General features: G+C 39.8%; 1 protein-coding gene across 4 annotated transcripts in view; it reads right to left on the bottom strand.

Annotated features, from left to right (window-relative positions):
- Positions 1–15,911, bottom strand: part of PAPLN (papilin, proteoglycan like sulfated glycoprotein) — a 208,906-nt gene that overhangs the window by 38,176 nt on the left and 154,819 nt on the right. For all 4 annotated transcript variants that reach the window (XM_073608654.1, XM_073608656.1, XM_073608653.1 and 1 more), the window contains 6 exons: positions 12,243–12,450; positions 7,466–7,642; positions 6,182–6,338; positions 3,776–3,856; positions 2,745–2,802; positions 1,316–1,406 (listed from right to left, as the gene is read on the bottom strand). In XM_073608654.1, coding sequence (XP_073464755.1) covers positions 1,316–1,406; positions 2,745–2,802; positions 3,776–3,856; positions 6,182–6,338; positions 7,466–7,642; positions 12,243–12,450 — 772 coding nt within the window. The remainder of the gene's footprint in view (positions 1–1,315; positions 1,407–2,744; positions 2,803–3,775; positions 3,857–6,181; positions 6,339–7,465; positions 7,643–12,242; positions 12,451–15,911) is intronic.

Here is a 15,911-nt window from a genome sequence, read left to right on the forward strand (position 1 = left end):
GGGGGGATTTTTTTTCATAGATTTTTATCTATATTCCCGGAATCTGGCAATATATTACAACCGCAAGCAATTTTAACTGACATTTTTTCCTTTAGAAATGCAATTTTTGCTGCGGCACAGTAAAACACATCAGAAAGATGCACCATTTTAAAGACAAACTAAGGGGACCCCCAGGCACGATATTTAAAGGAATATTTCTTTTTTATTGTTTCAGTTTTTTGCATTGATACATGTCCCCTGGGACAGTACTGGGTCCCCAAACACTTTTTATGGCAATAACTTGCATATAAGCCTTTAAAATGAACACTTTATTTTTCACGTTCCTGTCCCATTGACTTTAATGGTGTTCGCATGTTCGCACAAATTTGTTGTCTGTTCACATGTTCTGGTGCAAACCGAACCGGGGGTAGTTCGGCTCATCCCTACTGATGGGTGTATTCTGATGGCAGGGAAATCTCCCTGCCATCAGAATACAATATCTCAGCATGAGTAATTCCCCTATCCACCTCGAGTGTGTGGATGGGGGAATTTAGTTTTTTTTTTTTTCCTTTAATGTGCTGGTTGAGCGAAAAAAATTATGTGTATGGCCAGCCTCACTGGCTAGAACACCAGCTGAAAATAAAAGAAAGAAAGCCTTAAAAATAAAACTAATGCAGCCATCACATCTAAGAATTGGTGAGCTGCAATATAATAAATGTTTGCTTTTGGGTTTAATACCACTTTAATTATGTCTAGAATCTATAACAATGTAACACATTCAGAAAGCCAAGCATTGTAGGAATTTCTGTCGTTCTCGCTGACTGACCCATTCGCTCAGTGGCCTTCTGTTACCAAGGATGCGCTGCATCGTTATGACATAGTTAAGTCCTATCCAATGACAACATCACTACACAATACACCAATAAGTGTACAACATGTCGTCATGCTTGTCCATTTGCTTTGTGATCAGGTGACCTGTACTCTAGAAGGGAGTGTAGGTGGAAGAGGACCTGCTACTCTGTCTGTAATGGAAGTGAACTGGTAAGGTGTCCAAAGGATCCTTGAACTAGTTCGCCTATATGCATACTGGGTTCGTGACTCAAAGTATTAGGCAAGAGGGTCAGCATAGCAGCCAGGCATCTAGCATTCAGAGAGTGTTAAATAATGGCAGCCTGCATGTTTTTCTCAGTAAAAGTTTTCTTTAATGACTTCCAAACTGAGACATACAATTACTAGAGTCTGTAATGCATGATCTCCTCTAAAGAAAAATATGCTTGTAAGGTATGTGTATTTAGTTGGCTAAAAATGAAAAAGGTAGAATCAATAATTAACATACTTGAGGGTCAGCTCTTGGGTTCCTGTCACTGGGACATCCTTCATTGTTATAACCCTGGGAAGGTGTCACCCCATCTGGGCAGCAGCTATATCTACAACAAAAGAAAAGGTCACAATAAAAGATTCTGTTTAACATTTTGTGTTCCATTAACCTTATCCTGATTAACAGAACTGGCCCACCAATCAAACCACAATCAATTTTAGTGGTCTGTACTGTATGGATTAGCAGTAATTAGAAGACAGATTCTTACCAGAATTTACATGGCTTCTATTATTTTAAAGTCAGGCCACCCAAGGTGGTATTCTTTTTTGTTCTCAATTTATTTATATTGTCAAAGGAATAGAATTTTTGCCATAAGTAAAATGGATTCTTCTCCAAATTAGATTTTCCTTATTTACCTGATTTACTGGGATCAGAATTAGAAAGCTACCGTTTGACCTAAAATAGGTACTCCTACATGTTAATCTTTTTGGACCCAATTAATCATAGTATAAATTCAGCACCAAAATTATTGAATGAATGGCCATATGCAAACGATGTGCTCTCTTGTTTAGGCAATTCTGGTGGGCATGACATACCATCTAATGAAGATGTACAGTATCTGTACAGCCTAAAGGAGAACATCATTTAGTTGGTTTTTGCTATATAACATTCCAAACTATACCCTATAACCGGCTATCCACTTATAATATCAAAGAGATGGCAGTAAATGGTTGAGATGTTGCTCTATGGGATTTTTAACTACTTACAGGCCTAAGACCAGAGGTACAACCATGATCCAACCACCCACATAAGTCAGTTTTTGGCAGTTTTGGCCATACATGTACACTTTAGAGTTGTCCATGCCTGTGCTCTAAAGAACCACCCCTTTTGCCTTATTGTGGGGGCAATAATAGCTATCAGGGAGGGTTTCCCAATCAGCTGAGAATGCATAAACTGGATGGCATGAACCTAATTTCTGAAGCCAGTTTGTTTAAACATAACAGGATAAAATACATTAAAGCAGATCTCTAGTTCCAAAAAAATGTTCCCCTACTCTTATATTTACTTGAATCCAAATATCTTTTGGGAGGTCAAAGAACAATGCTGTCATTATCACATTAGCGCTACTCTCTACTGTATTACATTGTGAGCTTAGGCTGACATGGTGACACACCTCAGAGGGTGTGTCCATGTTGGCCATGGCTCACAGGAAGTGGGTTGAATGACACTGGCCATCAATAAACCAGAGAGTAGGTTAGTATTTTTTTTTAAACCTGGAATTTAACTTAACCTATAGTAACTACTCAAAGTTTATCATTCACTGTCCAGATAGCATAACAGTATATCCATATCGTACTGATTGTTATATGTCATTGAACTATTAATTAGAAAAGTTCAGATGCTGATATGGACAAAAGTTAATATAAGTTTATGATTTTGTGCATACCTTGTTCTCCTGCAATCATTGGTGGGAAGAAAATTGTCATTTGTTTCTGGAGGGCGGGCTGTAAAGATAGATATTCAATCAGCTCATAACAATTCTTACATGGAATTATTTGCATAAGTAAAAAAAGTGATTTCCCAGGCTTCCAATAGATGTGCTAAATAAGAGGAGTTCCAGGGTATGAGGTAAAGCAGAGGAACTAAAGCTAAAAAATATGCAAGCTCCTTTGAAGCAGACCAGTGGGAGGAGGCGTTTCAGGCTGTACCCCAATGCTCCCTCAATGTGACACAGAGGCTCATGCAATTATATATACTCTTATGGGTGCATCTTACCCCAGTTAGGCTACACAAAATGGGCATATTAGATACTCCCACTTGCAGCAAATCCTCCAGGGATCATGGGGACCTGATCCATTTAATCTGTCCCAAATATCTATTGGGTGGGAGTAGTGAATACAATAAATGCTGTATTTTAGAATTCTATCCCGCTTGACCCTAAACCATGCCTTCTGGGCATCTTATATGACTCCCAACTAGATATCCCTATTAGAGAAGCAGTAGCTAGAGCCCTTTTTCAAGCCCGAAGAGTGGTGCTTCAATATTGGAAGTCTGCTGATTCTCATTCTCATAAAGAATGGGTACATTGGGTGAAACCCTTAGACTAGAGAAGTACATCTACCAACACAGGGGACACTGTCGCAAATTTGAAAATCTTTGGGGTCCATGGTTGGATACCCCAGGCCTGAGCCCACTAGAACTGGTGATGGATAGGCTACTTGTGGGTTGAGTTAAACTCCTATAAAGTGTGAATTCTACCATACTTTGGTTAGAAGATGTGGTGATTAATTGAGAATGAACCTATTGTAAGTTTCACATTACTGTGCTTGTTTAATGTTATACGGAAAGTTTTCTAATGATGACTAAGGAACCTAAATGACTATCTTGTAATTGTTGTAAACTCTGATATCAGTGCCTTTATTGTTTATTAAAATCTTTCTTGATTAAAAAAAAATAAATAAATATGCAAGCACTTACTTGGATAGTCCTGCTTGTATCGCGTTAATACAAATTGATCTGAGTTATCATATCCCCAGGTATCTTGCATACTGGGAACCTCTATAAACAGAGAACACATTATAATTATTGTGCAAGAAAATAACAACCACCACCACCTGTAAGTTTTGAGCTGACTTTACACATAGAAATTTGATGGAGAGATTGTACTATAATTTCCATTTTTTGTTGAAATCTCAAAACAATCAAAGACATAGGTTGGTGGTTTCAATTGATCACAAGAAAAAGAGATCAAAATTACCCTGTTTGAACCAGGCAGAAAAATATGATTGCTTTCCGTGACATTGCCATCATTTTATTTTAACATTTTTGGTCAATTTATTTCCCAGTTTCATCTTTACTATCAACCTTCAACTTTACAAACAACCAAATTCTAGTGGTTGATCAAACTCATGCATGGTAGATTGCTTAGCTTCTTGCAATTACTAGCAATTTTACTTGTGATTCCCAGTGGCTCAAAAGTAGTTGAAATAGACTAAAGTTTGTCACATTTATGGCCAGCTTCAGTGTCCAACTCTCATTAAATTAATATAGGAAAGTATGACAGAGTATATGGAGCAGAAATATGCTTATGAAAGGCAAAGCTCTATTGTAAGCATGTGATGGGTTGCCTGGCTCTCATTGTTTTACCTTAAGTATATGTGTATAGTCAAAAAGATTGGGGAAAGGTTAGAAATTGTGTAGGTTTTTACTGCTATCTGGGGTTGTGATGCCAGAAAGGCATCCCACTCACCCCTCGTTATTATCAGGTGATAGCAGTTTTATTAAACAGGAAGTGGGAAACATCTGCAACAGGGCAATCGACTCTATATTAAAATAAAAACAGTTTCTATTGGACGTACACTTAACTCCTGTCTAGTGAAACTGTTGTTATCTACTCTATCCAAAGAAAAAAATCATGTGTGTATGTATATATATATATATATATATACTTTTTGCAATCGATTAATTGTCCAGTCTTACATAGTATATCAAAATTTGAAGATAGTCAATGTGCTTAAAGGGGTTGTAAATCCTCAAGGTTTTTCACCTTAATGCATTCTATGCATTAAGGTGAAAAACCTCCTGTGATGCAGCAGCCCCCCTTTTACTTACCTGAACCCAGTCTTTCCAGCGACGGGGACGAGCACACCAGCTCCAGCCAGTGTCTCGGGTCCTGATTGGATAGATTGATTGAAACGCAGCCATTGGCTCCCTCTGCTGTCAATCAAATCCAATGACGAGTCCTGCTGTCTGTGTCAATGGACGCAGCAGCAGGACACAGGAGTGCACACGCACAAGTGCCCTGAGGGAGAGTGGCTCTCCAATGGGGCACTCGAGAAGAGGAGGAGCCAGGCGCACCGCTGAGGGACCCCAGAGGAGGAGGATCGGGGCCACTCTGTGCAAAACCAACTGCACAGAGGAGGTAAGTATGACATGTTTGTTTTTTTTTTTGTTTTTTTTTTTTTAAATGAACCTTTACATATTCTTTAATACCTACAATAACCAATATGGCAAGTAAATTATTAGAGAATCAATCACTGACAAGCTTGAATTAACAAGTTGAATTACTCACTTGCTTTCTTTAGGTTTTTTTTTAACTTCCAAGAGTTAGAACTTATTGCTATTACTAGAATTTTAGTCCATTCACACAGCAGATTCCTAATGATCACAGCAGTTGGATGGCTATGTCTAGTGGGGTGCTAGGGGTACATTGGATCCTTGGAAGACTATAGTAAGCTAGGATTCACCCAAAACGGAAACATTCCTTCTGACTCAGTATTATCGAAAGCAACACCAAACAAAATAAGACTGAAATTAATCTATTTTCAGATCACTTTATTTTATTAGGATTATGGAGGAAGCAGACTGAGGGGGTCTTTGAAGATTTCACTTTCCATAGCTCCAGGCCTGAGGGATGCCAAGGTCTCCTCACAGGTAAATTTGCCTAGTGCAAACCCCCATTGGACCTTCCTGATCCAGACTCTGAATTTGTATTCACTGTGATGTAATCCATGTTCAGCTCCATTCTTTAGAGATTTTCCCATTGTCACTGAACAATAATTATCTGAAAGAAATGCACAATCCACCTCAACACTGACTGCTCTACCCAAGAAGTTCCTGGACTGCAAAACACTCCTCACATTGTCATGAAAAGTAAGCCAAGCAATTCTGCACATTTCTACTGCTAGCACCTATAACTTATTCTTTCAGTCATAAGCCATAGCTTTTGACTGTAGGTAAGAACAAGGACAAAGAATGATCAGAAAATCATCCTAGAAATACGCAAAACAAATTAATAGAGTTAAGGCACACAGATTTAATTCTATGTCTGTTATTATCAAGGAATATCTCATGTATAGTAGCTCAAATACAAGCTGAACTTACGTTGTGGGAGATAACAAGGCTGCATATTACAGCTCTCAATAACAGATGGTTTTTCTGGCTCATAGGATTCACAAGTCTCTGGTTCATAAAAGTTTCTGTCATTGTCAGCACAAACCACTTGACGTTTTCTTATGCCATTATTGCAGCTTTTAGAACACTATAAAGTGAATATATACACAGTAGATATTTATAAAAGTATTAATAGTCAAAAAATTAAGAGTAAACAAATGCAACCCCACCAAGAGTTAGCAGAGGCAGTTATGACATACAGACTATAGTAGATGCCAGTAAGACCTTTGAAAATTACATGAGCAAACCATCCAGGCCTAACATACTAAAATATTGCATCCACCGTCAGGTAACTGAATTGCAAAATAACAAAATGGAAGTTATACATATTAGTAATAACTAAAGGCATAATTGCAATCACAAGATGAATGCTTTAAAAATACATGTGCAATCAGTACAAGCAGATACCACTGTGTCTTCTCAGGAATTAAAGGGTAATTTCAGGCATTTCAACCACCAATATTTGCAACCCAGCTAGAAGATCATTACTTTACTGAGCACTGGGCTTACACTAAATTAAACGGTTTTAGGTGTTATGCAATTTTTCTAATGGTTTTGAATGTGTACTACCAATGGTATACATGTTCATGTCACTCAGCAGGACTTTATGTGAGGACAACCTTGTGACAAAATCTTCTCAAAGTAGAGTCAGCTACCAGTTATTACTACAAGAGAGAGCATATTATCCCAACTAGCAAACAGGATACGTCTACTTTTTCTATAGGCTCCATTGCCACTGCTCATGGGGGGTTATGGATTTACCTAAAACAGAATCAGCCTTGTTCAATAAAAAATTCACAGTAAAGGTTAGTTATGATACTGCACTTATAAAGCAACACATATTAAAAATAACTATTTTCTGTCTAAGATAATTCAGATAATTGGCCTTAGTTAATGAAAATATAGATGTGATCACGTGAAACCTACAGGGAAGCAGGAAGAGGAATGTGGTCAAGGTATCTTGGTGAAAAATTTTACAGGTAAGGCATGGCTATAATAATTTAAGCTGCTAATGCAAATAGGAAGTTTTAAAAGTAAAACTGCTTTTTAAACAATGGGGTGGTAGTGCACAGATTGGGAAACACTGGTCTGCTGAAAAGGTTTGAATAACTGATTGACATTTTAGTCTACCGAGGTAAGTACATTTACATCTTGAGATTTGAAACCACAAATGCATACTAAAAGTGTGTGATATATAAAGATAATGTTTCGTACCAAGCCCCACTCTCCAATGTGCCAGCCAATTTCCTGAACGCAGTTTTCGCCATAGCACAGCTGGCTGTCTGATGGTTTGACCTGATGCATACAAGCCGTGTCCTGAACAATGGCACCAGTGTCTGTTCTGCAAGTTACTGTTCGTTTCTGTATTCCTTCTCCACATTCTGTTGAGCACTGTAAGACAATACCTGACTTTTAACAATATATACTGATTATTTTTTTTTCTAAATCATGACTCAGAAAAAAAATTAAAGCGGAGTTCCACCCACCTTTTTTACTCCTCACCATGCAGCACTAATGTGCATCCTTAAAATGAATTGGCAATTTTTTTTTTTCTGTTCACTTACCTGATTTATGCCTATATCTAATTTCACTTCCTCCTCTAGGGGGCCATGGCCGCAGACATCATTTCCGGTTTTGCATTGGCTCCTGGAAGATCTTGGGCAGCTTGGCATGGCGTTTATTTAAATTCTTGGCTAGCTTGGCATTGCACGGCTCCAGTAACATTTAACATAGGCGTCTATGGAAAATCTTGGTCAGCTTGGCATGGCTGTGCCATGTCAAGCTGACCAAGATTGCTCCACACTGCACATGCGCAAGATCGGCAGGTGCATGCTGGAATCCAGGAAGAAGGACACTGTGGCTACAGATTCCCACACTGGAGATGGCCGCGTTGTGCAGGAACTTCGCAAAGTAATAAACAATGCTGCACAAATAGAAAACTGGGCATACCTTTGTTACATTGCACGAGGCATGAGTATTCTAGGGGTATTGTTATCTTAAAAGTCATATTTCGGCCGGAACTCCGCTTTAATAACAGAAACAAAATGAGATAGGTAAATAGAGAGATAACAAAAATAAAGTGTAGCATTACATTTTATAACATTGTAGTTCAAGATATGGAACACCCTAAACAACAGTCTTATAAAGAGTGAACTGAGATTGACAACATCATGTTTTTGTCCTGCTATTTTCCAATAATGAGATGTGTATATATATTCATATACAGAATCTCACAAGAGTGAGTACACCCCTCACATTTTTGTAAATATTTTATTATATCTTTTCATGTGACAACACTGAAGAAATGACACTTTGCTACAATGTAAAGTAGTGAGTGTACAGCTTGTATAACAGTGTAAATTTGTTATCCCCTCAAAATAACTCAACACGCAGCCATTAATGTCTAAACCGCTTGCAACAAAAGTGAGTACACCCCTAAGTGTAAATGTCCAAATTGGGCCCAAAGTGTCAATATTTTGTGTGGCCATGATTATTTTCCAGCACTGTCTTAACCCTCTTGGGTATGGAGTTCACCAGAGCTTCACAGGCTGCCACTGGAGTCCTCTTCCACTCCTCCACGACATCACCAAGCTGGTGGATGTTAGAGACTTTGTGCTCCTCCACCTTCCGTTTTAGATGCCCCACAGATGCTCAATAGGGTTTAGGTCTGGAGACATGCTTGGCCAATTCATCACCTTTACCCTCAGCTTCTTTAGCAAGGCAGTGGTCATTTTGGAGGTGTGTTTGGGGTCGTTATGTTGGAATACTGCCCTGCGGCCCAGTCTCTGAAGGGAGGAGATCATGCTCTGCTTCAGTATGTCACAGTACATGTTGGAATTCATGGTTCTCTCAATGAACTGTAGCTCCCCAGTGCCGGCAGCACTCATGCAGCCCCAAATGACACTCCCACCACCATGCTTGACTGTAGGCAAGACACACTTGTCTTTGTACTCCTCACCTGATTGCTGCCACACATGGTTGACACCATCTGAACCAAATAAGTTTATCTTGGTCGCATCAGACCACAGGATATGGTTCCAGTAATCCATGGCCTTAGTCTGCTTGTCTTCATTAAACTGTTTGCAGGCTTTCTTGTGCATCATCTTTAGAAGAGGCTTCCTTCTGGGACGACAGCCATGCAGACCAATTTCATGTGGTGTGTGGCGTATGGTCTTAGCATTGACAGGTTGGCCCCCCACCCCTTCAACCTCTGCTGCAATGCTGGCAGCACTCAAACGTCTATTTCCCAAAGACAACCTGTGGATATGACGCTGAGCACGTGCACTCAACTTCCTTGGTCGACCATGGTGAGGCCTGTTCTGAGTGGAACCTGTCCTGTTAAACCACTGTATGGTCTTGGCCACCATGCTGCAGCTCCATTTCAGGTTCTTGGCAATCTTCTTATAGCCTAGGCCATCTTTATGTAGAGCAACATTTTTTTTTCAGATCCTCAGAGAGTTCTTTGCAATGAGGTGTCATGTTGAATTTCCAGTGACCAGTATGAGAGAGTGAGAGCGATAACACCAATTTTTTCATACCTGAGACCTTCTAACAATAACGAGTCACATGACACCGGGGAGGGAAAATGGCTAATTGAGCCCAATTTGGACATTTTCACTTAGGGGTGTGCTCACATTTGTTGCCAGTGGTTTAGACATAAATGGTTGTGTGTTGAGTAATTTTGAGGGGACAGCAAATTTACACTGTTATACAAGCTGTACACTCACTACTTTACATTGTAGCATAGTGTCATTTCTTCAATCTTGTCAGTGTGAGGGGTGTACTCACTTTTGTGAGATACTGTATATATAAATATAAACCTATATTGAAAAGTATTTTTTGTCCTGTCCCTCAAATTTGTGAAACTTAATAAAGGAAAATTTTAAAGATGTAAATATTTCAGTAATATAGATTGACACAAGAAGCGATTGAAAATGTTGAATTCATAATATGTATTTCTTGACTAGCAAAAGAATGGTATAAATATACAGTACACTTCTTCACATTTTTTTGGAGTTGTCCAAAAAATCTGCTATCTGGTGAGAGCTGCGGAAGTTGATTCAACAACTCACCTCAGTGAACCACTAGCACGCTAATAATCATTCTTTGCGGTTCACTTAAGTTGGCCATACATGGCTCAACTCTTTTGTTCTGCTAGTGGGCTAAACGGAATAAACGGAACCAATTCCCCCAACCACATATTGGAGGCAGATGCGTTAATCCTCCCTGCTGTAGCATTGTATTCTCCCCACACTGACATTGCCGTTGCTGCTATGCCATTGTATTCTGACAGCAGAAGAGTCAGACTGGACCCCTCTGCTGTCAGAATACACTGATCAGCCAATAGGCTGCGGCGCAGATCGATCTAAAGTTTTCCAGCAAGCCTGTTTCTGAGCAGTCAATCAATACTGCTCTCGAACTGGATCGGTCATAGATGGATAAAATGTTGATCCATCTATGGACAGCTTTACATAATGCAGTTCATGCTTGCATCCCTGCAATGTGGAAACATACTACCCCTCCATCAATATCCATGTGGCTTGTCAAAATAAACAAGATCCGCCTGATGGAGGATCATCTCACTGCTTCTATCCACCACAAGAGGAGAGTTTTAAAGACACATAGGGGGTGATTTACTAAAACTGGAGAGTGCAAAATCTGGTGCAGTTCTGCATAGAAACCAATCAGCTTCCAGGTTTTATTGCCAAAGCCTAATTGAACGAGCCGTGGTTAGAAGCTGATTGGCTACCATGCACAGCTGCACCCGATACTGAGTACACGAGCTTTAGTAAATCTCCCCCATGGCATCTATGGACTGCTTTCCATTATTAATCAACAGATCAGGATATGCTATCCACTAATGTCACAGACTGAATGTCCCCCAGCTTAGTCTGATTCATTTTCAAGGTTGCATATTCAGACTTGGATATAACCCAGATTCAAAGCATATTGTCCCAAGTGGGTCTGGAAATCACCCATGGAAAGGTGGGATCATTACAGTTCAGCCTTTCCACCCCTAATGCTCCCCCCCCTTTATCAATCCTCCCTATCTAACCCTAGGACTCTACCCTCGCTTCCTTCCCCTTCCCCCCAGCCCTTTCTTCACCACTCCACCATCGCCCCTTTTTTTTTTCTTCTTCTTTCTGTTCTATTCCCTCCTTCTCCTTTTGCTCCCCACAAGGGCCCCTCTGCCCATTGCAAATTCCCCTTAGCCCCTGGGGAAGACATCAGCTTATGCCTGCTAAAAAAAACAAAAAAAAAACACCTAGACTTTTCATGTACATTATATATGGCATGGCTGTTACTCAGGGGAAGCAATGGCAAGGCCTATATCAAAAGTGAATAAACAGGTAAGGAGTGTCAGAAATCTACTATATGCAATATCTGTAACTAGGTTCCCTGTTGTGAGCCTACATATTAACAATGTATCGATATTCTTCTGCTGCATTGGAGACATTCATATGTTGCTTGTAAATGTACTTGCTATGTTATTCTAAAAAAAGAAATATACTGTAGATGTGGATTTCCTCTTAGACTAGTAGAATAGAATGTGGCAATGCGGATTTCACTTTCTGAAGATGTTAGTTGTCTGCCTATCTTGCAGATCAGGAGTTTTGTTGACACTGATTTGCTAATGTGCATGCTTGTTCCTGCTTCTAGGCCTTTATAGGGAACCTGGCAGCCTGGAAATATAGAAATGTCATTGCTAACTTGCGTCTGAATATGTGAACTCTGAGGCTTAAATCCGAATCCTTGCTTTGCTGGGTTGTTGACTCATAACACATGCATCCAGCAATATCAGTACCTTAAAGCTTCATATTTGTTTCAAATGAATGATGCATTATGATGAGTAGTTAATTGAGGATGGGAATCATCGCCACATCAGCTTACATCTTTACAACCTGGAGGGCTGTTGTAGCTGCTATATTTCTTTGCTTACAGGTTTTCTTTAAAAAAGGCATAATCAGAATATGTGCAAGGTGGCACTCACTGTTGTCCATTGCCCTGTGTTCCATTTAGCGCATGCTCGGAGATTGCAGACCTGCTGGGTGGCTGGCTTTTCTGTAAACGCAGTGCACTCTGCATCGTTTACCGTTTGTTGGGAGGCTCTGCCTTCATAGGAAATGCAGTACACAGACCGAGTCTGAGTGCCACCACCACAAGTGGCTGTGCATGGTCCCCACTCACTAATCTTCCAGCTGAAAGTCATATGAAAAGCGTGAGGATTTTATAAATGTATTTACCCTACAGAAGGTCTGAAACAGAGCATCTGGCAATTAAGCTGATCATTCCATGAGCTACCTTTACCAGGCTTCAAGAGCTCTGCTGGCAATTTCATTTTAAATCTGGAATTTCAATCTAAAGGATTATATGTAATGTATAATTATTTTTAGTTTAGTTTTAGTGTTTATTTCAGTTTTTTATGATCTGACTTTCACATTTCTACACACTTGGTCTTACAGTTTTTTATTTTCCTAAATAGAGAAATGTGTAAATTATCTGCTGGGGGGGGTCTGTATTTTATTACATTTACTTTCTTGCTTAACAACTACTAAGATATTAACCACATAGGACATGTATCCTTTAAGTGGCTCACATGGCTGAATGCTGGTCCGATTACCCATAGTACAGAGACCTGGTAAGGTTTTGGCAGCATTTTTGCCTTTTAATGATATGCAGACTGAGTATTAAAAAGAAATAAGAATTTAAAATCTGCTGATATACAAGGAGTTAAAGTGTTTGTTATACCAACATTTCATATACCTTATATGTGCTTGCTTTACCATATGCTTGTAGGAAAAATTATCCTGTTCTCTTTGTATTGTTTCTTTTGTGTGAAATCCCTGGTATTCAGGTCAGTCCCTCTGCTTCCCTATTTAAAACTGACCACACTAAGCTGGAGAGCACAACGTGGTCAGTTCTCTATCTATGCTGGGAATTCAGCCTGCTCTCCTCCAATGATTAGACTTGATCATTTACTGGTTCACTGAGCTCCAATAGTATAGCTTTTGCTCTGAGAGGAGAGCTACATCTCTCCTACACAGCAGCATTGCTGCCTGTGCCTGCTCTCCCCTGCCCATTTACAGAAAGCTTTGGATTTTGAGAATGGGTTCACAGAATGCAAAGTGTTTAGTGATTGGAAAGGAGAGGTGGGCAAGTTCAGCTGTAAAGGAAATTATAGCTGCTTTATAGGACACCCCTAGCTGGTGTGTCAGAGCCCCAGAAATATAGCAATAGCTATACTACTCAGTGATACAGTAAATTGTAATTGTAAAAAAAAAAAAAAGCACCATTAGTTGGCATACACCGCTTTGCACCTAACTCATTGTGTACCATCAGATTTTAAAAACTTAATTTTTCCTAGGGTTCTTTAAAATAACTGCATATTACATTTTCACTGTAGGTCCACAATAAAACATTACAGGGTTGTGGTCAAAATGGTTGGCAGTTGTGCTCAGTGGCATTCTTCATTAGATATGATTGCTTTAATGCAAAATGCTCTTTTTCAACAAATACATTACATGCAGCATATGGAAAAGAAAAGTTTTAAAAGATAAGTTCACCTTTGTTTATCTCTTTTTTTTTTCTAAATTCCAACTCCCCTATGTACCAATATAGAATTCATGTACTTTTTTTGCAAAAATATCAAAGCTTTCCATTAAATATGCAGGCACTTACTTCACTTATCCTCATCCATGTTTCCAAACATATCCATTGCTTCTGCCTTACTTCCTGGTTGGACTAGAGGTCATGACACAAGAAGAAGTTAACCAGCTGACCACATTTGCACACACCCTGCATCATCCACCCTCCTACCTACCCACCCATTCCCAGCTGCATGTTTTTTAAATGAACCACAATCAATCAGTGATCACCCTTCTCACTAAATGCACAATATACAATCAGATTGCCTAGTGCATGGCCATCTTTATACAAGTACATAGGAGAGAGTGGACAGAAACACTCAGCTGTCAAGCTCCGTTCACAACTCTGCATAGCGGGAACTCGCATTCCCACATGCATTTATTTTTTCAGTGGGGGGGGGGGCGTTTAAGCATTTTCACTCATCACACATAGGGCAGCCCATCCACCTGAATGAGCTGCCGTACACCTACACGCAACAATCGCCCAAAGAAGCTTCAGAACTTTTTTTTTAGAGTGGAGCTTAGTGCGTTTTTTACTGTGATTTTTGGTGCAGTGCATTTCTGAAATGCAAGGAAACGCACAGATGTGAATGGAGCCTCATTGTTCTTTGTTAACGCACAAATTTCACTTTCAGGTCCCATTCACATCTAGCATAGTGGGAGCGCACATTTTGTGGCTCGTTTTTCCTGTGACACGTATAGGGCAGCCCGTTGATTTCAATGGGATGCACTACATGTGGCTCATGGGACATTTTGGAATTTTGTGGGTTACGTGTTTTTTACTGTGCGTTTTGCAGCATTTGCCACTTGTTTTTTCACATGGCAAAATGTGTGTTTGCTTCTGTGTTTGGTGTGCCGTTAACAATTAATGGCACTGAAAGTGCAACTAGGTAATTTTAGGTGTATACTGGTGGCCATACCCTATACAATCTCTTTTAGATTTACCAAATTTAAATTATAGGAGGAAACTCCTATCCAGCCAGTCACTCTGTATCCAATCAGGCAGGCCCTTAACCTACATAATTGATATCAGATCTAAAGGAGATTGTACAATCAGATTGTATAGTGTATGGCCATCTTTTTTACACCTAAAATTATTACTGAAAGTTGCGCTTTCAGTGCCATTAATTGTTAACGGCACACCAAACACAGAAGCAAACACACATTTTGCCATGTGAAAAAACAAGTGGCAAATGCTGCAGAGCGCACAGTAAATAACATGCAATCCACAAAACTCCAAAATGTCCCATAAGCCACATGTAGTGCAGCCAATTGAAATTAACAGGCTGCCCTATGCGTGTCAAAGGAAAAACAAGACACAAAACATTCACTCCCACTGTGAATGGGGCCTGAAAATGAAAATGGTGCGTTAACACAATGAGGCTCCATTCACACCTGTGCATTTCCTTGCATTTCAGAATTGCCCTGCACCAAAAATCGCAGCAAAAAACGCACCAAGCTCTGCTCTAAAAAATAGTTCTGAATCTTCTTTGGGGCGATTGCTGTGTGTAGGGCAGCCCATTCAGGTGGATGGGCTGCCCTATGTGTGAAAATGCTCCAAAACGCCCCCCCCCCCCCGCTAAAAAAAAAACGCTTGTGGGAATGCGAGTTCCCGCTATGCAGAGACGTGATGAGTGTTTCTGTCCACTCCCTCCTATATACTTGTTTAAAGATGGCCATACACTATACCATCTGATTGTATATTGTGTATTTAGTGAGAAAGGTGATCACTGATTGATTGCATTTCATTTAAAAAACATACAGCTGGGAGTGGGTGGGTGGGTAGGAGGGTGGATGATGCAGGGTGTGTGCTAATGAGGTAAGCTGGTCAACTCCTTCCTGTGTCATGACCTCTAGTCCAACCAGGAAGTAAGGCAGAAGCAATGGATACGTTTGGAAACATGGATGAGGACAAGTGAAGTGTCTGAAGATTTAATGGAAAGCTTTGAATTTTTTGCAAAAAATAGTACATGAATGCAATATTGGTACATAGGGGAGTTGGCATTTAGAAGAAA

Source organism: Aquarana catesbeiana, linkage group LG13, assembly GCF_042186555.1.
Source record: "Aquarana catesbeiana isolate 2022-GZ linkage group LG13, ASM4218655v1, whole genome shotgun sequence".
Taxonomy (NCBI): domain Eukaryota; kingdom Metazoa; phylum Chordata; class Amphibia; order Anura; family Ranidae; genus Aquarana; species Aquarana catesbeiana.